This window comes from Astatotilapia calliptera, chromosome 20, assembly GCF_964374335.1.
Source record: "Astatotilapia calliptera chromosome 20, fAstCal68.1, whole genome shotgun sequence".
Lineage (NCBI taxonomy): Eukaryota > Metazoa > Chordata > Actinopteri > Cichliformes > Cichlidae > Astatotilapia > Astatotilapia calliptera.
The window spans coordinates 36,884,590-36,907,449 of NC_137441.1; the positions used below are offsets into that span (position 1 = coordinate 36,884,590).

The window sequence follows — 22,860 nt, forward strand, 5'->3', positions numbered from 1 at the left end:
TCAGTAAACTGTAGCTAATATGGCAACATTTTGCATTGAAATTTCCAAAGCTGTTTATCCGCACAAAAAGAGGAATGTAATGTGACTGTTGGCATCGGGTTTGTCAAGCAACACTGAAATGGTGAAACTGTATCGCTGTTGCAAACTACGTTTGTGTTCCTTAAATTAATTGTGCTCCGGTTACTGCGGAATGGTTTCTATGGTGATCAGCAACAAATCCAGTCGTCGGTTTGCTGAGAGCCATCGGAGAAAAAACACTTGGATTACCTGTAATAACCAATAAACTTAGCTGTCTTTCCTTCATATTACGTTGGGAGGTAACATTCATAGTATGTCATTCACAGTGTCTGCATGTGTTGGCAGTTCTAACATAAATGTACAAGGCTAAACCCTGTAAACAGATAGCTAGCTTGGTCGGGCAGCAGTCACAAAATAAGCAAGTTAGCTGGTTGGAAATCCTGTTGCAGTTCTCTAATCCGCTCTTCAGCTGGTCTGTAACTAGTCAAATTATAAGGCTTACTAATCGGGATGTCTGACTTTGACGAAGACCCAGTATTATCGGATGTTGAAGGAGGAGAAGAACACCTTAAAGAAGCCGAAGATGAGAAGGTATGAAAGTAAATGGGGGGCATGTGCCGAGCATATTTACAGCTGACTCGTACATGTTAGCGGATATCTCTGCTGTTAATTTGGTATGAATCACGTGCCTCGCCCTGATTACCCAAACAGACTCAAGGTAATGTCTTTGATAAAGTTGGAGCTTGTCTGTTTACTCGTGTGTGCACCATTCAACCCCCTCCACAGGGTATTTTCTGGGCATATTAGTAATAGGTCACTAGTTTCCAAAAGAGGCAGCTTATTGTAAAGTGCTCCTACAAGTGGTTTTGAAGCTCTTCCATGCTTAAATTCTAGTTGTTGACTAATTAGTGACAGTTTGAGCCTTGGGAGTGGCCCTGGGGCCCGTTCTTCGTACGTCGCTTACTACATCCAAGATCAAATGACACATCCAAGATCAAATCATCGCGCTAACCGTGAGCTCGCTAATCCGGTTCCCCGAACACACCTGCTGTTGACGATTACTACAGCTGGACGCAGGAATGTGAGATCACTGGGTGTCGTAAAAGGGGCTACGCATCGATAGTAGAAACATTGATCGGCAACCCGCTGATTGGTCGGCGAAAATGTCCAAGGGGCGTGCTCGGTATTTTCCGGCAGCAGAGCAAGAACTCATGAGTGAGGGATTTCAGGAGTTTCAGAGTTTAATTAAAACGCAAGGGAACACTGCAAAGGCTGCAAAAGCAAGGAGAGAGGGCTGGCAGAAAGTCGCTGACAAATCAAACTCGTAGGTAATTTAATAATAATAATAATAATGGATTGGGTTTATATAGCGCTTTCCAAGGCACCCAAAGCGCTTTACGATACCACTATTCATTCACTCCCACATTCACACACTGGTGGAGGCAGCTACGGTTGTAGCCAGGCTGCCATATCGCGCCATCGGCCCCTCTGGCCAACACCAGTAGGCGGTAGGGTAGATCTATCATATGACACTATATTGTCCAATATCATATGGCATTATATTATATTATAATATGTTATATTATATCCCCTTTCACATTAGAGCCACAACAGGACCCACAAGAACATGGGAACAAGTAAAAGTGGAATACAGGAGTATTCTACAGAATGGTAATATTTATCTCTTAGATTGCTTTGCGTCTCTTGGCAAGGTAATACTGGCCTGTAATACTCTGTTAGTTTGTTCATAACAGCAACCAAGAAAAGGGCAGAGGAAAAAAAGACAGGTGGTGGTCCTGCACCCCCTCGTCAACAAGTTGGTTAAGTAAATAATACCCTCACGGGAATATCGATATCTCTCTATGAGCACACTGTCGCGCTGAGCTAAAGGATCCTGTCTGTCCCGCAATATACGCTGAATTCTGAGGACTCTCCTTATCAATCTTGCACCTTCCGCAATGGGTTGGTCGCGTATACGGACAGGACATGGCTGCGACAGGCTTCCCAAATCCACCTTCGCTTTTATAGCCGTGGTCTCTCATCTTGATTACACGAAGTAATTTACAATTACTACTCTGAAATATGAATTACATCTGTAATAATCACATACATGTAATAGAATGTTAATAGTACATTTCCCTTTTTTAGGAAATGACCTGTATGTATCTGTGTGACATCAATAAAAGGATCAAGTGCTGCATTATCTTTAGTTGCATTGATAATATTTATTTATGGTGAAACAGTGGAAAAATATCGCTGTTGCTTTCGTATAAATGAAGCGGACATACCTGCGTGGCCGCGATCTAATCCTGTTTACATAAAGTAAACCTGCTCCCGAGCAGGTTTACGCTTACGGCTCTGTTGCTATGACAGCAAGTCCCGGATGAGCTTCGGGGAACCGACTGATCCAGGATCACGCGAAATCGTCAACAATCTAATCCGGCTAACCTACTTAGCGAGGTACGAAGAACGGGCCCCAGCTCTGCTGGCGGTTTTACTAACATGGATTAAGCCTAGTCTTAGAATAAAAACATTGATCAATGAAGATCTTTATTTTTTTCTGACGGTAGGCTTGTCCGGGAAACTGTCTTGGCAAAACGGTCAAATCAGTGGCTAGTAATTTGTTGGTCCATTACTATCCAGATATATCTTGGGTAAGAGAAGACTTTTGAATGTTAATTCTATGTGGCATAGGTTCAACACGGAAACATTCCTCACAGATTTTGGTTGATATATTGACGTGACAGCATCACACAGTTGCAAATTTGTCAGCTGCACATCCATGATTATACACGCCAAGGTGCTTTATTGGATTCATCTTCAAGGGACCACTCTCAAATTATATGAGCTTTGTGACATTGCACGCCATCTACCCAGTAGAAGATGAGTACATAAAGAGCCATTGTCAGCAATGACTGTTGATAGGAGAGACTGAATCCATGCTTTCATGTTGGTTACACCAGTTTCTGACCCTGTCATTCAATGCTGTTGCAGAAATCAAGACTCAACATTTTCCAATATTTTGTTGTCCAATTTTGTGAATCTAAATTCAGATTCAGTTTCTTACTCGCAGGTGACAGGAGTGGAGCTCAGTGTGGTCTTCTGCTGCTGTTGCCCATCCTCTTCAAGGTTCAACATGTGATGCATTCAAAAATGCTCTTTTGTATATTTTGGTTGTCATGTGGGATTATTTGGGTTACCGTTGCCAACTCAAAGCAGTCTGGCCATTCTTCTCTGACCTCTGAGATCAACAAGAAATTTTTGCTCACTGGATATTTTCTCTTTTTTGGACTACTCTCTGTAAACCCTAGAAATATTTGTGTGGGAAAATCCTGGTAGATCAGCAGTTTCTAAAATACTCAAACCAGCCTGCCTGGCACCAAGAACCGTGCCACATTCAATGTCAGTTTTCTTCCCCAATCCTTTGCCCAGTTTCAGTTTCACTGGGTCGTTTCAGCCACTGACTGGGTTGTCTTAACTCTGTATGTATGCCTAAATACATTGAGTTGGTGCCATTTGATTGGCTGATTAGATACTTACCCTAATGAGCAGTTGAACAGGTGTACCGAACAAAGTGGCTAGCCTGACCTTCACCTTACATGATAACTTGCTGTCATTGGTTTATCATTGTGCAATTTAAGCTGTCATTCATTTTGTGTTTTGAATAAAATAAAGTTGTAGTGCGTTTGTCGTTTCTGTGTTGAAGCCACTAGCCTTTCATTTATATCTCATTTTTGTACAGGTTGAAGTTCAACATTTAACTCAAGAAATCATAAGTGAAGGGCTGTCATTGCTTTGCCGAACAGGAAATGGATTAGCACACGCATTTGTCAAGCTGAACCTTCAGAAAAGGTAATTAGAGAAAGATGCCCGCAGAGCAAAACTGTTCTGTTAACTTGAACAAGTTTCTTCTGATTCAAACCAGTTTTCTTCACCCTTAGAGGACTGGAGGATATAGCTGCAATCAACAGTTATATTCACATACGTTTTCTGGATTTATCCAACAACCACCTTACTGATCTTTCTCCTTTGTCATCTCTGACCCAGCTTCTTTGGCTCAAGGCAAGAAGAAATTCCTTATGCATTTAGTTAAGGACATCTTTGTGGCAGTAAGAATCTCTTTAATTACGTTTATTGAATGTAATTCATCTTTTGTAGGTCGACAATAATTCTGTGATGTGCTTCAAAGAGCAACCGTTTGCTCAACTGACCTACCTGCAGTGGCTGAGTATAGCAATGAATCAGCTAACTGATGTAGATGGCCTAGTTGGGCCTGCCTTGGAAAGCCTCAATCTTACAGGTTGGTTTATTGGTTTTACGTCAGGTAAAGTGGAATGAATTTATTCAGCTAATCTGGCGATCTCTACGGCAAAGTCAGTCAAGTAAGAAACCGTTAATAGTTGGGTCCCTTATCCAAGCCGCAGAAGTTCTTGCAAGTATAATAAAATACGTTAAGCGAAAGATATTGTCACTGTTATTTGATATAAATAGTTGTTCCTGCAAAAAGATGGGAATTTACTATTCCACATGTTATCACTGTTAAAAGCAATATTTGACTTAACTAAAGATGCCAACAAACCTTGTTTGCAGGTAACCATATTCAGAGGCTTAATGGTTTCCAGTACGGCAGTTTTGCAAATCTGGTAACTCTAGAGTTGAGGGGAAATCACTTGGAAACCACTGATGGCATCAACCTTCCACATCTCCAGCAATTGTATCTGGTACACAAAGTGTCTTGGTTTGGTTATTAACACAGACATGATTGATTAAGTTAATCCTTCACCACTACACTAATCCCCATGTAATAAACCAGGTACCTGGTTGCTTGTGACTAGTCTTGCTTTCTGTCTAGGCCCAAAATGCTATCAAACGTCTTGAGGGTTTGGAGAAGTTAGAGCGCCTCACCACACTTCACCTTCGAGACAATCAGCTAGAGTCGCTCGACGGCCTCAGTCCCAGCATGAAGTGTCTTCAGTACCTCAATGCCAGGTGCATGCAGTCACATGGAAAACTTCAGTCCTGTGAGAGACTAAGTAGACACCATAATTAACTAGATGTAACTTGAAGTAATTGTGTATGACTTAATCAGTCTCTTACATTGTGGAGGAATTTTGGTTCTTTACAACATTGCTTCAGTTCGTTGGGGTTTGGGGCCATTTGTTTATGAACATCTCTCTTAAGGTTCTGTCAAAACATTTCACTGAGACTGAAGTCTTGACTTTGACTGGGACATTGCAACACTGTGGCAAAACATTTTCTTTTCCAGACATTCTGTTGTAGATTTGCTGCTGTGCTTGGGACTGTTGTCCTAAAAAGTTTGTGTTTCACTCAATGATTGCAAGGTTCCCAGGTCCTATGGCTACAAAACAGGCCCAAATCATCATTCTCCACCACCATGATTGACAGTTGACCCGAGGTGTTTGTCCTAATAAGTTATGTTTGGTTTTCACCACAAATAGTGCTGTGCATTACAGGCAAACATTTTCACTTTTGTCATGTCTTTCCAAAGGACATTGTTTCACAAGTCTTCCGGTTTGTTCAATGCAGCTTTTTTGTTTTGTTTTTTAGAAGGAACAGACTTTTTCTTGCCAACTCTTCCAATTAAGCTGTACTTGATCATTCTTTTTTGTCACAAATTAATCAACTCAGTGAATCAAGTGCAATTTGAGTAGTAGCTCTTGGCTGCTACTTACCTTCTTAATTCCAATGGAAGCAGTTATGTTGTACTTAGTTTTTCACAGCCCTGCAGAAAGTCCTATGGATAACTTTATTTTTCACATGACTGCAATGTGATGTAACAATAAAGATCAGTCATAATAACGCTTCCAATAATCCAGTCAGTAAAAAACAAAACATGGTATTAATCCCATAATTTGTCTTCTTTCTCCCTTAGAGGCAATGCAATCATAGATGAGACTGATCTACGATACATCGGCTTTCTGTCACAAAGCCTTCGCGTGTTGGTTCTCTCTGGGAACCCAGTCGCGGAAAATTCCGAATACCGGATAAATGTGCTGATAGTAGTGCCACAGCTGGAAAGACTCGACAAAAATCCTGTCTTCCCTGAGGAGAGAGCTGAAGCCTGGGAAAGAATCAGGGTAACAAAAAAACAAAATATTTTTTTATTTTTGGTTTTATTTTTTACCCTTTTGATTTAGTGACATTGTGTAATTTCAGGAACTTCAAGAAGAGGAAATGTATGCACAATAAGATGTGTAATTTTGCCAGAATGGGGAAGTGTTGGACTGACTTCATTTTTTCTTTTTAAATGGCAGACCTGTTGTCTGTTGATGAATGACCACATACACCTCTGTATGAAGTACTCTATGTTTGATAGAGTAGCTCAATCATCCATGACTTTGCACAAAAAGTGTTTTTCATTTCCATACACTCATTGTTACAGCTGAGCTATTTAACAATAAAGTTTTAGAAAATGTTTATTTCTGATGTGTCTAAATGCAAAAATGACAACTGATGCAAGCTGAAGTGACTCTGGCTAGTACCTTGTGCCTTAGTACCCTGTATTGTTCATAGACGGTGGTGTTAGACAGACTCCATGTGTTTCCCTGAGTAAGGATGAGAGAGCAAAATCTGCCGTCGGCTTCCTTGTTGGCAGCCATCCAGCTACAGTTTTAAGGGGACAGTGACATTATGGGCCTGTGTGGCTAATCAGCAGATTTCGGAATCAGATCCTGCGTTTGTTTGACTGGCATTTAAACACACCATCATCATTGCATAAATATAACCAGGACGTTAACGTCCCACTTGAAGAAAACATTCATATTATAGTAAGTTAAGAAAGCGGTAGTTGTTCGCACATCAGTGCAGTGCAGCTCCACTTGTGGATACCTGTATTTTCCATAAGGGTAGTAGAATAGGGGTCCACGCTTTTGTTACTGTTATTTTGGAAATTTACTGATTTTAATGAAACGAGATCGGCATGAAGCAACATTTGTATCTTGAACACGCTGAGAGGGACTGACGAGGGCGGCTTGAACCACCACTCTCCCTCCAATGGTTTGATTTGGTGGGCGTGGCTGTTTGAGGAAACAAAACCCGTCCTGTGCGACGTCTGCCCCTCCTCTCCTGCACTTAACACCGGGCAGCTAGCAGCTCAGTGGCCCAGCGTTGACACGACGACACCGGGGAAGCAGCCTTCGCACTGAATTAACCACGACTACTACCTGAAGCAGGCGACCATACGTCCGTAAACCATGACTAGCTACCACAAACCCGATGAAAAGACTCTGCAAGGACTGAAGGACGTCGCTAACAAGCTCAGGATCAACTCCATCAAGGCAACATGCGCCTCTAACTCAGGGTAAGTTGTTCAGAGTTGCAAACATTAGCTGGAATATTAAATAAATCCTGTATACAATTAAAAACACACACATATATATATGGTATGTGCTATAAGGTTACTGGGGCGAAGGCGTGCACTACCTCTGGGCCTGGGTGCACGTGCTGCAGATTAAATTCACGCGGTTACCGAGCCACGGCAAGCCGCTAGCAGCAGGTTTGCTACCTGATGTTGTGCGACTGCTCTGCGAAACGTTTTAATAAGTTACGCTGTGACTTGAGGGTAGCCGAGCCCACAGCTATTGCTAAGGCTACCACATGCTAACAGTGTTTGTTTGGTTTTTTTCTCTACAAAGTAAATGACGGCCTTATTTACTGGTGGCTAGACTCTTAGGCACTCTAGCCTAGCATACATGCGTATAACACTTCAAGTCAAGTGGTTATTAACATCAACAGGCGTTTACTAGCTAACAGAAATTACATGATAGGAAAGGATGGATCTCTTGGTTGCGTTGAGGCTGAGTTTTGCTGCTGGCTCCTAGTCTGTTAAATCGCCAGCTTGAGGATATCTGCGTTAAGTATGGTAAGTCTGGGAAATGGCTATTGGGAAGGGGTTTGTGGTAATACTTCATCATAAATATTGGCGTTCCCAGAATGCCAGAATTTTCTTTTTGAGCTATCGCTGATATCTTCCGTGTCGCTGTCGGGAAGTAACCCAATAGGTTGATTCGAGTCCAAGCGGGAAGTAGGAGTTGACGAGGGTGTAGCTTTATAGGGATTAGTGTGAGCGCCCTTTGCTCGGTTAATATTCACTTTGGAGAGCAAATGGATCTATACAAGGGCTACAATATCCAAAACTGAAACCGTAGTTTGTGAGTTGGCGCTAATCAAGTCAAGTCACCTACTACATTTCGCATACAACACAACACAACACTTTGTTTAGACTTGTGTGACGCAGACTAAAGCTTAGAGTCGCATATCCTGCTTCATAACATCACATCTGAGACAGAAAAGTGGATGTTGGAATCAAAGAGGCAGTAAAAACCCTCAGCTTTATTTATAGTATATGTCAGCCACCTGGCCAGATGCTTTAGTTTGTGCTTGATTCTTACAATTATCCCTCAGCCATTTGGTGTGCATTGTGCAATTTTTATTTCTTTTTCATAATCTCAAATACAGCCTTAATGTACAGTTGACTAACCTGTTTCCTCTTGTTTCTTGACAAGAAAATGCAGGAGCTTATTCTAACTGTACTATGAGGGCTTTATAAAGATTATATCCCTTTTAAACAAAGGACTTCTTGAGGAGCATTGTTCCTCAACAGTCAAAGTTACACTTGTGCCTCTTTCTTTTCCATGTGGTTTTTCTGACTGTCCTTCATTTCTCAGCAGGTTGTCTCTCAACAGAAGAACACGTGGTAAACGGAGCATTGAGTTATTTTAAAAGGTTTATGCTGATGTTTGTTCAGATTGGATAATTTGTTCCAAGCATGGTTGATATGCGATTTAACCTGCATAGGGAAGCTGAGATGTGTTGGGCAATGTGGAATTTCTAAATGGTTACAGTACTCGAGACTGTGTAGCAACTAACAGTTTCACAAGATTTTTTTTTCCTCTGAAGTGTGGTAACCTGGCTGCCTTCCTGAGGCAGTGATGGTCTAAAATAAATAACAATTAACAATATATGACTTGTGCTAAAGAGCATCATCGTTTGGCATATTAAATGTTTGCTGTGTCTTGTAAAACTAAAACTGAGCGTTTGTTTTTGTTTTTTTGTTCGTTTTTTTTTTTTTTTAAGTGCAGCAACACATGCATGTTTATGCACTTTGGGTGGAGTTTCTTTTCTTTCTAACCCGTCGGCATTTATACTGTCACAGTAGCCTTTCTGTTGTTCTCTGTCTCCAGTCATCCCACATCATGTTGCAGTGCAGCTGAGCTCATGTCCGTGCTCTTTTTCCACGCCATGCGCTACAAAGCGGATGATCCTCGCAATCAGTGTAACGACCGCTTTGTTCTCTCAAAGGTAGGTGCATATCCTTTAATTGAGATTAATTGCTCTGTATTTGGTCAGCAAACCTGAGATCTGTTAACACTCCTTCTTATTGCCAGGGTCATGCTGCACCTGTCCTGTACGCTGCCTGGGCAGAGGCAGGTTTTGTGAAAGAGTCTGAGCTGGTTAACCTGCGTAAGATTGATTCTGACTTGGAGGGACACCCCACACCAGTGAGTCGGGAATCTTGAGACCCATTCTGTTCATTATTATTTTTTATTTTTATTTTTTTGGAAGAAAAAGACAAAATTGTGTGCAAGCCACTCTCTGTATCGTGTACAACTTCCCTTCTTTCCAATTCTTCTTTTCAAACACAGAAATTGGCTTTTGTTGATGTAGCTACTGGATCTCTGGGACAGGGTCTTGGGGCTGCATGTGGGATGGCCTATACCGGCAAATACTTTGACAAATCCAGGTCAGTATGTTTATGTATCAGTGTCAAATCATAAGACTACCAAACATTTCTTTAAAACTTGCACAGGGTTACCTGAAATATTTTTGCCCAGTTGTCAGTGTGTGGTGTTAATCTAAAGTGGATGCTTTATACTCACATTTGCTCAAGACCACTTAAAAGTAGTCTTATTTACTCTAACTAGGAAGCTTCTTCAGTGGTGAAATCCTGTTACTGTTGTTGTTATAATCTGTTGCACTGCAGCAACAGAAAAATTCTCAAAGTAGATATTATGGAAATTCTCATGTCTGTTATTAACTGACTGTGTTGTAGTTATCGTGTGTACTGCATGCTGGGAGATGGCGAGTGCTCAGAGGGCTCAGTTTGGGAGGCCATGGCCTTTGGTTCCCACTACCAGCTGGACAACCTGGTGGCTATCCTGGATGTTAATCGGCTTGGTCAGAGTGAGCCAGCGCCTCTGAAGCACGACATGGAGATCTACCGCAAACGTTGTGAAGCCTTTGGGTCAGCACGTGCATTTATCTCAGCTCATAACCTGTAGAAACAAACTGTCCAAACTTGACCTTATTATTTGTCTTTCCCTGTATCGATCTGCTTTTTGATGGTCTACAGACATGTTCAGATGTTAATAACATTCTATGTGTGTAGGTGGAACACGTATGTTGTGGATGGACATGATGTGGAGGAGCTGTGCAAAGCTTTCTGGCAGGCTCAGCAGGTCAAAGGCAAACCGACCTGCATTGTTGCCAAGACATTCAAGGGCAGAGGCCTCAAAGGTTGGTGTGAATAACTTTTTTGTATCTAGTTAGAACTGTTCTCTGAATTTTAAACATGACTTATTTGCCACTTAACTGTAGGTATTGAGGATTTGGAGAACTGGCATGGAAAGCCGATCCCCAAGGACCGGGTGGATGAAATCCTGAAAGATCTGCAGTCACAGATCCAGGTGCCCAACAAAACTCTCTGCCCTGATCTGCCCAATGAGGACACAGCGCCAGCTGACCTTAGCCCCATCTCACTGCCTTCACCTCCAGAATACAAGAAGGGAGACAAGGTACCTTCAGAGTTGCTTGTTTGTGTCTAGTTTTAGTTTTTGAGTATTGGATCTTTTGGAGTAATGGGTCCAAAGTCACTCAACACTGAGTGGTCAGCAGTTTAAAGTTTACCGATACAGTTGTCAGCATGAATCTTATTTAGCACGAGTGGTGGCTTTGTTTCATTACTAATATGGCACAAAAACACCACCTGGAACACTTGTCCACACTTAAGGGTCTTTATATAATAAATTAAATATAAATATCCACTTTCCTTTGCTTTTTGTCTGCTCAGCCACATGCAGACTCCTGCTAGGTTAAAGATATCGAGAAACTTTGCAGTGTTTACCTGTAGATACAGCGGAGACACGGACATCAGTATTCACTAGCAAATTTTTCTTATCTAGGGATGTAGTTGATTAGAAAACTAGTTTAAAGTTTGCCATCCTGGTTAGTGGACACCAGAAACTAAAAGGTTAAACAAATTTTTCACAATTTAATGTAGAATTTGCTTAATCCTTGGGACTGAGAGTTACTGAGCTGTTGTAAACCAGAATTGTGAAATTAGAACAGTTTGGCACTATTTTAACCTCGAAAGAAACTGGTGAATTTGGGCTGCGTCAAATTATTATGGCTTAACTAAAGCGTGCATATCCACAATAACCTGGAATACGAGAAGACGGGTGCTACTAGCACTGCTAACATGACCCCCACTCTGCAGTTATCTAGTAATGGCATCATGTGCAGTATTGTGCAATGTTAACCTCTTCAAATACCTTTGAAGCACACATGCAGTATTTGTACAGGCGGTGTGTACAGGGCTTAAAATCTTCCATGACTGAATCCCAGTGTGTTATTTTCTATTGCACTGTTTTATATCCCCATACCTGTCAGAGCTGGAAGATTAAGCACATTTTAACTGTCATTATGATTTTGTCTTTGAACGATTGTGAAAACCGTTCACGTTTTTGTTCCTATGATATAAAGAGGGTGCAGCAGTTTTTACAGCAGTACAACTTTCTTCAGCTGGAAGTAAATCTCAGACTTTCCACACATGAACCTGTGAAACATCGGATGTAGTTTGCTTTTTGCAGCTTTTGCTAACTGCGGGGCTGACGCTGTCTGAAATGAACATGATTTCAAAACTGATGTGTGTGAATTATTGTGACTGTGCAGAATATTGTGCTGCTCATCATGTTGGTAAAGGTTCTTTTTCACATGTATGTGTTAAAGTGGATATAGCTAAGCATAGCAATCAAGGCTGTTTGTTGCTTAACCCATTGTATTTTCTGTTAGATGGCAACAAGGCAGGCATATGGTGTGGCACTGAAAAAACTGGGCCAGGCAAGCCAGAGAGTGGTGGCACTCGACGGAGACACCAAAAACTCTACTTTCTCAGAGACCTTCAAGAAAGCCTTCCCTGATCGCTACATCGAGTGTTTCATTGCTGAACAGAATATGGTAAACGATCCTTCAGTGCTCAGGCTGATTTATGCTAACTATTAGTCAACCTATTGATCCTGGAACCCTGTCACAGTTATGAGAGACTAGTACCTGGTTTGCTCTTCAGTACTATAATCTGCTCCAACTTGGTCTAATCTGTTACTGTACATTCACACATGATAATCTGTCCTCTCTGCTGCTTCTCATTTGTGCCCAGCTGACTTTGCGCTTAGACCCTTACTAACCACATCCACTGTCATTTTAAACTAAACAGTGTTGCTGATGTCTCCTTACTACTGCAGGTAGGAGTGGCTATTGGCTGTGCCAGCCGTGACCGCACTGTTGCATTTGCCAGCGCATTTGCAGCATTTTTCTCCAGGGCCTACGACCAGATTCGTATGGGAGCCATCTCTCAGACGAATGTCAACCTGGTAGGGTCTCACTGCGGCGTCTCCATCGGTAAGCTTTTCATCTGCTGGATTTCTAGTGAGCAGTGCAGGTGTGAGTGTCTGTCATCCACTCATTTTATTCTGGCTTCAGGTGAGGACGGCCCGTCCCAGATGGCGCTTGAGGACTTGGCCATGTTCCGCGCCATCCCAACATGCACTGTGTTTTACCCCAGTGACGCAGTGTCCACAGAGAGAGCTGTTGAACTGTCATCCAACACAAAGGTTGGTGGCCACCTTGTGGTAGCTTGATGTCTTCATCCTGTTGGAGAGCACTCAATATATTGTAATGCACTTTCCATTTTCAGGGTATATGTTTCATTCGTACAAGTAGACCAGCCACTGCAGTCATCTATTCCCCCGATGAGAAGTTTGAAGTGGGTGTAGCCAAGGTAACTTTTTAAATCTCTTTTCGTTATAAATCTAATGCAGTCAGTCTTCATACCAGAATGCCCACCCCAAAAATGTTTATACATCTATCTCTGTGGTCAGGTGGTTCGCCAGTCTGATGATGACCAGGTGACTGTCATTGGAGCTGGTGTTACTCTGCACGAGGCCCTTGCTGCTGCTGATACGCTGGCTGCTAAAGGTAACCCACACTGCCCTCTAGTGGACATGTGCTGGTATTGTTATGAGGACACACAGGGCTTAATGCAGGGACTCTTCAACTGGCCAGTGAACCACTATAGCCTCTATAAACCTGTAAATTTCCTTATGCATTCTTATAGGAAAGAACATCCGTGTGATTGACCCATTCACCATCAAGCCCCTGGATGCTGCTACTATTCTGGCCAGTGCCCGAGCAACAAGGGGACAGATCATCACTGTGGAGGACCACTACAAGGAGGGTAGGTTGAGTCTGTGCATACAGAAAGCATGTTTGTGAAAGGGCAGGAATCTTCTTATGGTGGCAACAATTATGGCTCCTAGACGTTAGATGGGTTTGGTTTTAACAAACAAAACACAACTTGAATAAAGGAGCATCATATCATGATTTGCTGTGTTGTAATTTAAAAGAAATGCCAACATCACTTTTATGCATTCATTCCTTTTGACGGTCCTCCTTTGTCCAGGTGGTCTCGGTGAAGCGGTGCTGTCAGCAGTGGGACGTGAGCCTGGTATTGTTGTGACACGTCTGGCAGTGGCTGGTGTTCCCCGCAGTGGAAAGCCTCAAGAGCTTCTGGACATCTTTGGCATCAGTGCTAAGTATATTGCCGAAGCTGTGACTCAGACCTTCGCAAACTAAGAACTGCACTTCATTTTCCCTTCTCGTTTTTGTTTTAAATCACAACAAACTTGCAGCTGCCAGGCACAACCATGGAAAACCTAACTTTCAGTTCCTACTTGAGTTGTGCTAACCCTGTATTAATATCAGAGATGAAGGGAGATGAGTGCAGTGCGGTCATAGCCTATAGTGCTGATGGTACTCCCCTATGTGCACCTCTTAGTATCCTTGCCTCCAGATGGGTTCTGCCGTTTGCTGTTATACATGTTTTCAGAGTCTTGTAAGGTGCACAGTTAAAAGCATCACTGAATACTGTACTTAAAGTGTTATGCTGATAGATGAAAAGCCCATCATACAGCGATGTGTCCTAGTGATGAGCTTCAACATCTGTGGCACCGACCATCAATGCTTACACATTCCTGGCAAGCATTCCTATTGTCCTCCCTCTCAGCTGGTAGTGCTGTTACTGCTCGTCATATTATCATTTACTAGATTACTTTTGTAATTGTGTTCAGTAACTGCCTTCAGTGCTTGGCTATTCCGTTTTTAAACATCCCACTGTCTCCTGACCACACGGGTGTCGCACAACATTTCCAGCGCTTAAGGTCACAGAGATGCTATTACTGCTGTAGTGTGAATTAAAAATAATTCTCCCAATGCTGTTTGTCTGTGCTTATTTATATAAGCCGAGGCCAAAGTGTGGACCAGCAGTCGCAAAGTAAATGTCAACAATGAAAGTTTCCACTGGTTTTACTTACACACACACACACACACACACACACACACACACACACACACACACACACACTTCCTGAAAAATGAATTGGTGTAGTAATGAAGTTATAAAGGATCAAATGATAATTTATTCAGTGTGAAGGTGAAAATATGAATGGCTTCATTTTAAATAAACTTAAGTTAGTCTATAAATTACAGAAGTGGATTCTGAAGGGCTCACATGAAGTGATATCTGGACCCCTGCAGGAGGCCACATCAACATGTGGTATTGCTAGAAGGTTTGCTGTGTTTTCTACCACAGAGTATGGAGCAGAATCCAGGAGACAAAGTTCATGTAACATCATTTTAAGCTTTACCAGTTCTGTGGTGTAGTTTTCCAGGAAGGCATTTCCACACACACACCTACAGGCTTGGCAACCGCACCCTGACTGCCTTTACTTATCAAGATGAAATCCTTAAACCTATTGGTGCAGTGGGTCCTGGGTTCCTTCATACTCTAAGCCTCCACACTCGCCTCACCTAAATCCAACTGAACACATCTGGCATATCATGTGTCATTTTCATTTCCCCTAAACAAGACCTTCCCAAAGTGTGGGGCCTCCTGGGCGGGGGGCGGAATGGGGCTAGCCTGGGGCTCCCACACAAACGCAAAGCAGGAGATGAAGCATCGCTGAATATGTTTCCAAACCAACTTCATTCTAAGCCAAAGACTAGAAAATCTGGTGAAGCAAATCTGCCCTTTGGCTTCACCTGCACAGGTGCGGAGGTAGGTCTCCCTGCAGGGTTGCTTTTCCCTGCGTGGGGAGCAGCGCTGGGCTGTTTACATCACGGACAAACAGGATCCCACAGCTGTTTATGTTTTTAAACCCATTTTGCACAGAGAAGCATTTTTTTAAAATGTATTGATCGCAGTGTTGAACATTATTACACAGGAAAAACAACCACGTGTAAAATAATGACACCGTGACGCCTCTGCCTTTGTAATGGAGGGACAGTAACTGCGTGTAAAACCTGCAGATAGAGACACAATACTGTTAATCTGACTGTCTGCTCTTCATCTCATGTAAACAATAACGTGGCGCACAGCGTGACGCGGAAAAAGGCACATACCTTTGACTTTGCCTGATGAGCTCTGTATTCCACGTCCACACATAAACGCAAAAAATGAGTTATAAAAAATCTCCGTTCTCGGTGATTCGAAACGCCGTTTACGTGGACGAAACAGCTGCGTGTTCAGAAACACCCGTGTAGGTGCGGACATAGTTTATTTTCGTACTACCTGCAGGTTACTTGTATTTGCTTAATTGTTTACTAAATGTTTGAGGTGTGAAATAAACCGCAACTGAGCAAAATATGGGCGCGTGTGGTTGGAGGGTGTGTTAGTGTGTGCGTGCGTGTGCGCGCGAACATTTTTCTATAAAACAAAGGGGGGCCCAGCGAAAAAAGTTTGGGAGCCACTGCTCTAAACAATGCGCCGTTCTTTGTTCCTAACTCATTAGGTACTTTTTTAAATAAATGATTATGAAATGGTAAATGGCCTGTATTTGTAAAGCGCTTTACACATCCACCCATTAATACACTGGTGCTACATTGTAGCCACAGCTGCCCTGGGGCGCACTGACAGAGGCGAGGCTGCCGGTGTTCCAGATCAACTGGCGTTTAGATCAACTGGCGTTGGTCGAACAGATGTGTGGCAGTCTTGCGTTTCAGTAGCTCCTACCGACAAACCTGCAAAAAAAACGGCAAATGTGTCACCTGTGACACTTGTGAGGTTGTCTCAAACACACTCCGTCAGTCTTGATGCTGTTGAACAACAAAATGTTTAAAATGTGGCGAGTTTACCTGGTGATATCCTCATGCGCGACGCGATCGCGAAAACAGCAAACAATTAACACCACGCCGATGTTGTTCACAGGACAGCAAGAGTAAACGATCGGGAGACTCTTGTCGTCGTTATCGTTCCACTCGCACGGTTTATTTCACCGAATTCAGCGTTTTTGCTCCACAACTAAAGCGAGCAGTTTACTTTGTGTGCACTAACATGGACTCGAGTCAACCAGCGCCACCTCTGGCCAAGTGCCACAGCCTACAGCCAGATCAACCTGTGACACACATCTGCAGCACGTTTGATTTCGTTTCTTGCACAACACATTTGTACCTTTCAGTTGTGTCTGTTTGTGCGTCATGCAAATGAACCTTTGAAAAGAATGAAATGACACCAATATTTCACTAGTGTTGTAACATCACATGTCGTTAGCGTTGTCTGTCTGTGTCTTTTCTCTGAGAAAAAACATTTTAGAGTTGGTTGTCATATACAGTCTGTATAAGTGTGGTTAATCTAATAAACATTTGTAAGGAGATGGCAGTTACTGTGAATGTACCGCAGGTGAATAGTAATAAACAGTCAGACAATGACTCTGACAATCTCATTCAATCTTGCAGACTGAATGCACCTTCTGTGGAAAGTGGTACCACACAGTGTGTGTGGACTTTCCCTGTGCAGAAGGCGACTACAAATGTTGTGGGTGCTAAATAAACAGTAAAAAGTGATCCCTGTTGTCTTTGCTTACTGATTGTTTTCAGTGTTGACAATCCACATTGCTGCCATTGCATCTTTCAACATGTTTGTGGGTAGATTTGAATGTACCAGGGGTAAGTGCAGCCACTCAGCCTCTACTCAATGTCATCATAGCAGCAGGTGAAGATGTGTCACAAGTTAATCTAGTAGTGGGCTATGGTATTTGGCCACAGATGGCAGCAGTGGACTGACCTCCATTTGAAACTGCTCTAGCTGCTGTGTGATAGTGGATCTGCTACAAATTGAAGATCATAGGCAAGTTTTGGAAATGAACCCTTGTATTATGTTGAAGAACAAAAAAATGACATTGATTTTGTTGCGGGTCATTTAGATCCGTACTGTGTAAATCCACTCAGAATTGTTCAAAAACTGCAATGAAACAATAGCAACTTTATTTCCCATCAGATAAACATGTAGAACACAGACATACAACAGTTAGACTTTCCATAACTATTTTAGGAACAATTTGGTTTTTCGTTCTTACAAACACATTTCTTTTGAACTTGCCCAACGTTCTCAGTTTTTCAATGCTCAACATTTTCAATTTTGTCCACATGATGGACAGAATGTACTTTCTGCAGATGTACTTCTTGCATTTCTCACAATACGTGCTTGTTTTAAAACAGGAATCTTCCTAACTAAGATTTAAAACAAAAGATTGCGTCTCCTCCAGTCTCACAAACAGATGACAAACCAAGCGACACACCTGAGTCACTGACTTTATATATAACTACCAACTCTCCAGCCATGTTGATGGATTGCCTATATTGGCTGGAAATATTAATTTCCAGGGAAAGGACACAGGCAGATGATGCTTACAGGATGTGATGTGACGACACTAATGAAATATCGATGTGTCATATTTGTCCAAGGTGTATTTCATTGTTATGGGAAAAGAGAATATCCAAATCATGATGACCAATTGGAGTGGTGATTTCTATGACTTTGTGTATATAATTTGGAATTTTGTACAAATGTAGGCCAATAAGGAATATATGATATCATTTCATTCATTTCAAAGGTTTATTTGCATGAATCACAAACAGACACAATTGAAAGGTACAAATGTGTTGTGCAAGAAACGAAATCAAACGTGCTGCAGATGTGTGTCACAGGTTGATCTGGCTGTGGGCTGTGGCACTTGGCCAGAGGTGGCGCTGGTTGACTCGACTCCATGTTAGTGCACAAAGTAAACTGCTCGCTTTAGTTGTGGAGCAAAAACGCTGAATTCGGTGAAATAAACCGTGCGAGTGGAACGATAACGACGACAAGAGTCTCCCGATCGTTTACTCTTGCTGTCCTGTGAACAACATCGGCGTGGTGTTAATTGTTTGCTGTTTTCGCGATCGCGTCGCGCATGAGGATATCACCAGGTAAACTCGCCACATTTTAAACATTTTGTTGTTCAACAGCATCAAGACTGACGGAGTGTGTTTGAGACAACCTCACAAGTGTCACAGATGACACATTTGGCGTTTTTTTGCTGGTTTGTCGGTAGGAGCTACTGAAACGCAAGACTGCCACACATCTGTTCGACCAACGCCAGTTGATCTAAACGCCAGTTGATCTGGAACACCGGACACTGGCGCCACCGGGCCCTCTGACCACCACCAGTAGGCATCAGGTGAAGTGTCTTGCCCGAGGACACAACGACCGAGACTGTCGGAGCCGGGGCTCGAACCGGCAACCTTCCGATTACAAGACAAACTGCCAACTCTTGAGCCACAATCGCCTTGATAAACACATCTGATTTGAAATGCCGTTCAGTTGTGAGCATAAAAGCTTCGTTATTTCAGTAACTGCCTGTAACCTCAGATGCTTCATGACTGCAGATGTTTAGTTTATTAGTGTGAATGCTTGAAAAGCATTCACAGTATTGTTCTTCTAATCTTTATTATTATTATTATTAGTGTGAATGCTTGAAAAGCATTCACAGTATTGTTATTCGAATCTTTATTATTATTATTATATTTTATTTTTCCGTACGTTTTTTGAAAGCCTACTCCTTCAAAACCGTTCAACTTAGAAAAACCATTCAAACACCGTTAGATTCCTATTCTTTTGGACAACATTGCTTCTATTTTTCTCATTTTTAACATTTATATTTTTAATTTTATTCAACTTTATTCAACAAAAATTTCCCATGTATTTCAATGGGGAGACCCTTCAAATTCTCATTCAACTTACTCATTTTTAAACTCTTACTACTTCAACATACGTTCACATAGAGCCACCATTCAAACTTTAAAACGAAGACAAGACATTCAACTATTCAACTTGTATTTATCTTTTCAATATCTATTATACTTTTTCTTCAGTTCCAGTTTAAGTTTCATGATGTTTTTTCACCCGTTTCAGAGTTTATAATGGGTGTGTATGGGACGGAATGTTGGGGCTAGAGTGAGGCAGCTAAACTGCTAGAGTGAGAGGAGCAAAAAAATTAATCTTAAAATCTTTTTTAAAACTGCTGCTGTGTCCGCAGCGTTTGCTCTACAGGTATGATTTTACCCTCAAAACGTAGCCATGGCTGTCCTCTTTCATCCAATGTGTTTACTATTGTACTAGGTGTTATGGTTCTTTCATAAATGTCACCAATGCACAGCCTCCTCCCTCCAACTCTTCCATAGACTCTAATGTTAAAATGTCTCAGAAGGTTGGTTTGAAAATCAGAAGAGCATGGTGTCTTTCCACTGTCACCACGTCCATATAATAAACTCCACAGACATGAAAACTGAGAATTTGGTAGACTAGACATTGCTGTCGCTCACAGTGAAAGAATTTTGTCAATACGACTTTTACTTTTCATTTGGGAACGATTTGTTTCGGCCTGACTTTTCTGTTCATTTTAAGCAGCAAAAGTGAGGTGCATGTCTGTGTGCGTGTGTATGGAGCCATTGGGTGCGGTCACTATAGCAACCAGGCTCACACCTGCCTGCTTAACGAGCTCTCTCTGCCACTGTACCAAGATTCATCTTAAGCACTTCTCTTTCAACTGCTGCTGTGTCCACAGTGTTAAAGCCATCATTTTACCCTCAAAACGTCGCCATCGTTGTTCTTTTTCCAACATCTTGTCTTTCAAAGCTCAGAGATGTAAACTTTTTAAACTGTGTGGGTCCAAGTGGAGGGATCACATTTTAGTCATTCAGTGATTCAAAGAATATGACCTTTTAATATTCTTTCAGATGTTTTCTGATTCTAAATGTTCTTTTCTCATTTCTTAGGGTTTTCTAATTTACAATTAAAACATTTTCAGCTTTTTTCCAACTTCTTCTTCTGTGTAACCTTCAGCTTTTAGCAGTTCAGCACTTTTGTTTTCAGGTTAAATTCGGGTTTTTTTTTTATTTTATTCTAAATTTTTAACATAAATTCAGTAATTATTTCATTTCAATGCATACATTCAGATTCAAGCATTCACACTGCAGTTTCTTCAGAAAATGCACTTTCTAGTTAGTGTGAATGCTTGAAAAGCATTCACAGTATTGTTATTCGAATCTTTATTATTATTATTAGTGTGAATGCTTGAAAAGCATTCACAGTATTGTTCTTCTAATCTTTATTCTATTTTATTTATTATTATTCTGTATTCCGTACGTTTTTTGTAATCTATCTCCTTCAAAACCGTTCAACTTAGAAAAACCATTCAAACACCGTTAGATTCCTATTCTTTTGGACAACACTGCTTCTATTTTTCTCATTTTTAACATTTATATTTTTTATTTTATTCAACTTTATTTAATAAAAATTTATAATGTATTTCAATGGGGAGACCCTTCAAATTCTCATTCAAATTCCTCCTCTTTAAACTGTATCTACTTCCACATACATTGACATAGAGCCACCATTCAAACTTTAAAACGAAGACAAGACATTCAACTATTCAACTTGTATTTATCTTTTCAATATCTATTATACTTTTTCTTCAGTTCCAGTTTAAGTTTCATGATGTTTTTTCACCCGTTTCAGAGTTTATAATGGGTGTGTATGGGACGGAATGTTGGGGCTAGAGTGAGACAGCTCAACTGCTAGAGTGAGAGGAGCAAAAAAATTAATCTTAAAATCTTTTTTAAAACTGCTGCTGTGTCCGCAGCGTTTGCTCTACAGGTATGATTTTACCCTCAAAACGTAGCCATGGCTGTCCTCTTTCATCCAATGTGTTTACTATTGTACTAGGTGTTATGGTTCTTTCATAAATGTCACCAATGCACAGCCTCCTCCCTCCAACTCTTCCATAGACTCTAATGTTAAAATGGCTCAGAAGGTTCGTTTGAAAATTAGAAGAGCATGGTGTCTTTACACTGTCACCACGTCCATATAATAAACTCCACAGGCATGAAAACTGAGAATTCAGTAGACTAGAAGCTGCTGTCGCTCACGGTGAAAGAATTTTGTCAATACGACTTTTACTTTTCATTCGGGAACGATTTGTTTCGGCCTGACTTTTCTGTTCATTTTAAGCAGCAAAAGTGAGGCGCATGTCTGTGTACGTGTGTATGGAGCCATTGGGTGCGGTCACTATAGCAACCAGGCTCACACCTGCCTGCTTAACGAGCTCTCTCTGCCACTCTGCCAAGATTCATCTTAAACACTTCTCTTTCAACTGCTGCTGTGTCCACAGTGTTAAAGCCATCATTTTACCCTCAAAACGTCGCCATCGTTGTTCTCTTTCCAACATCTTGTCTTTCAAAGCTCAGACATTTAAACTTTTTAAACTGTGTGGATCCAAGTGGAGGGATCACATTTTAGTCATTCAGTGATTCAAAGAATATGACCTTTTAATATTCTTTCAGATGTTTTCTGACTCTAAATGTTCTTTTCTCATTTCTTAGGTTTTTCTAATTTGCAATTAAAACATTTTCAGCTTTTTTCCAACTTCTTCTTCTGTGTAACCTTCAGCTTTTAGCAGTTCAGCACTTTTGTTTTCAGGTTAAATTCGGGTTTTTTTTTTAAATCTCATTCAAAATTTTTAACTTAAATTCAGTAATTATTTCATTTCAATGCATACATTCAGATTCAAGCATTCACACTGCAGTTTCTTCAGAAAATGCACTTTCTAGTTATTATTATTATATTTTATTCTGTATTCCGTACGTTTTTTGTAATCCTACTCCTTCAAAACCGTTCAACTTAGAAAAACCATTCCAACACCGTTAGATTCCTATTCTTTTGGACAACACTGCTTCCATTTTTCATATTTTTAACATTTATATTTTTAATTTTATTCAACTTTATTCAACAAAAATTTATAATGTATTTCAATGGGGAGACCCTTCAAATCCTCATTCAACTTACTCATTTTTAAACTCTTACTACTTCCACATACATTGACATAGAGCCACCATTCAAACTTTAAAACGAAGACAAGACATTCAACTATTCAACTTGCATTTATCTTTTCAATATCTATTATACTTTTTCTTCAGTTCCAGTTTAAGTTTCATGATGTTTTTTCACCCGTTTCAGAGTTTATAATGGGTGTGTATGGGACGGAATGTTGGGGCTAGAGTGAGGCAGCTCAACTGCTAGAGTGAGAGGAGCAAAAAAAATAATCTTAAAATCTTTTTTTAAAACTGCTGCTGTGTCCGCAGCGTTTGCTCTACAGGTATGATTTTACCCTCAAAACG

The 22,860-nt window shown here is 41.2% G+C and overlaps 2 protein-coding genes and 1 long non-coding RNA gene across 3 annotated transcripts; 2 read left to right on the forward strand and 1 right to left on the reverse strand.

Annotated features, from left to right (window-relative positions):
* Positions 1–199: 199 nt before the first annotated feature.
* Positions 200–6,454, forward strand: lrrc23 (leucine rich repeat containing 23). The gene is made up of 8 exons (XM_026153416.2): positions 200–609; positions 3,761–3,870; positions 3,960–4,080; positions 4,177–4,318; positions 4,609–4,739; positions 4,871–5,007; positions 5,912–6,116; positions 6,196–6,454. The coding sequence occupies exons 1-8, from the start codon at positions 529–531 to the stop codon at positions 6,226–6,228; spliced, it is 960 nt and encodes a 319-aa protein (XP_026009201.1). The 5' UTR covers positions 200–528; the 3' UTR covers positions 6,229–6,454.
* A 636-nt stretch (positions 6,455–7,090) lies between these two features.
* Positions 7,091–14,583, forward strand: tktb (transketolase b). The gene is made up of 14 exons (XM_026154278.2): positions 7,091–7,339; positions 9,222–9,339; positions 9,426–9,539; positions 9,684–9,781; positions 10,091–10,282; positions 10,427–10,554; positions 10,636–10,832; positions 12,109–12,273; positions 12,558–12,714; positions 12,796–12,926; positions 13,010–13,093; positions 13,194–13,290; positions 13,430–13,549; positions 13,775–14,583. Exons 1-14 carry the CDS (start codon positions 7,233–7,235, stop codon positions 13,945–13,947), a joined length of 1,881 nt encoding a protein of 626 aa, XP_026010063.2. The 5' UTR covers positions 7,091–7,232; the 3' UTR covers positions 13,948–14,583.
* Positions 14,584–16,286: 1,703 nt separating this feature from the next.
* On the reverse strand, positions 16,287–16,885 carry LOC145423080 (uncharacterized). The gene is made up of 2 exons (XR_013904193.1): positions 16,504–16,885; positions 16,287–16,389 (listed from the first exon to the last, which is right to left on the reverse strand). It is a non-coding gene; the product is annotated as an uncharacterized LOC145423080 (long non-coding RNA).
* Between the last annotated feature and the right edge of the window lie 5,975 nt (positions 16,886–22,860).

Excerpts from the sequence above, each read along its gene's own strand:
- lrrc23 (XM_026153416.2), top strand. The coding sequence starts at position 529 with ATGTCTGACTTTGACGAAGACCCAGTATTATCGGATGTTGAAGGAGGA. Across the intron at positions 4,319-4,608 it reads GGAAAGCCTCAATCTTACAG|GTAACCATATTCAGAGGCTT; the intron begins GTTGGTTTATTG and ends CCTTGTTTGCAG. Across the intron at positions 4,740-4,870 it reads ATCTCCAGCAATTGTATCTG|GCCCAAAATGCTATCAAACG; the intron begins GTACACAAAGTG and ends CTTTCTGTCTAG.
- tktb (XM_026154278.2), top strand. The coding sequence starts at position 7,233 with ATGACTAGCTACCACAAACCCGATGAAAAGACTCTGCAAGGACTGAAG. Across the intron at positions 9,340-9,425 it reads ACCGCTTTGTTCTCTCAAAG|GGTCATGCTGCACCTGTCCT; the intron begins GTAGGTGCATAT and ends TCTTATTGCCAG. Across the intron at positions 12,927-13,009 it reads AACTGTCATCCAACACAAAG|GGTATATGTTTCATTCGTAC; the intron begins GTTGGTGGCCAC and ends TTCCATTTTCAG.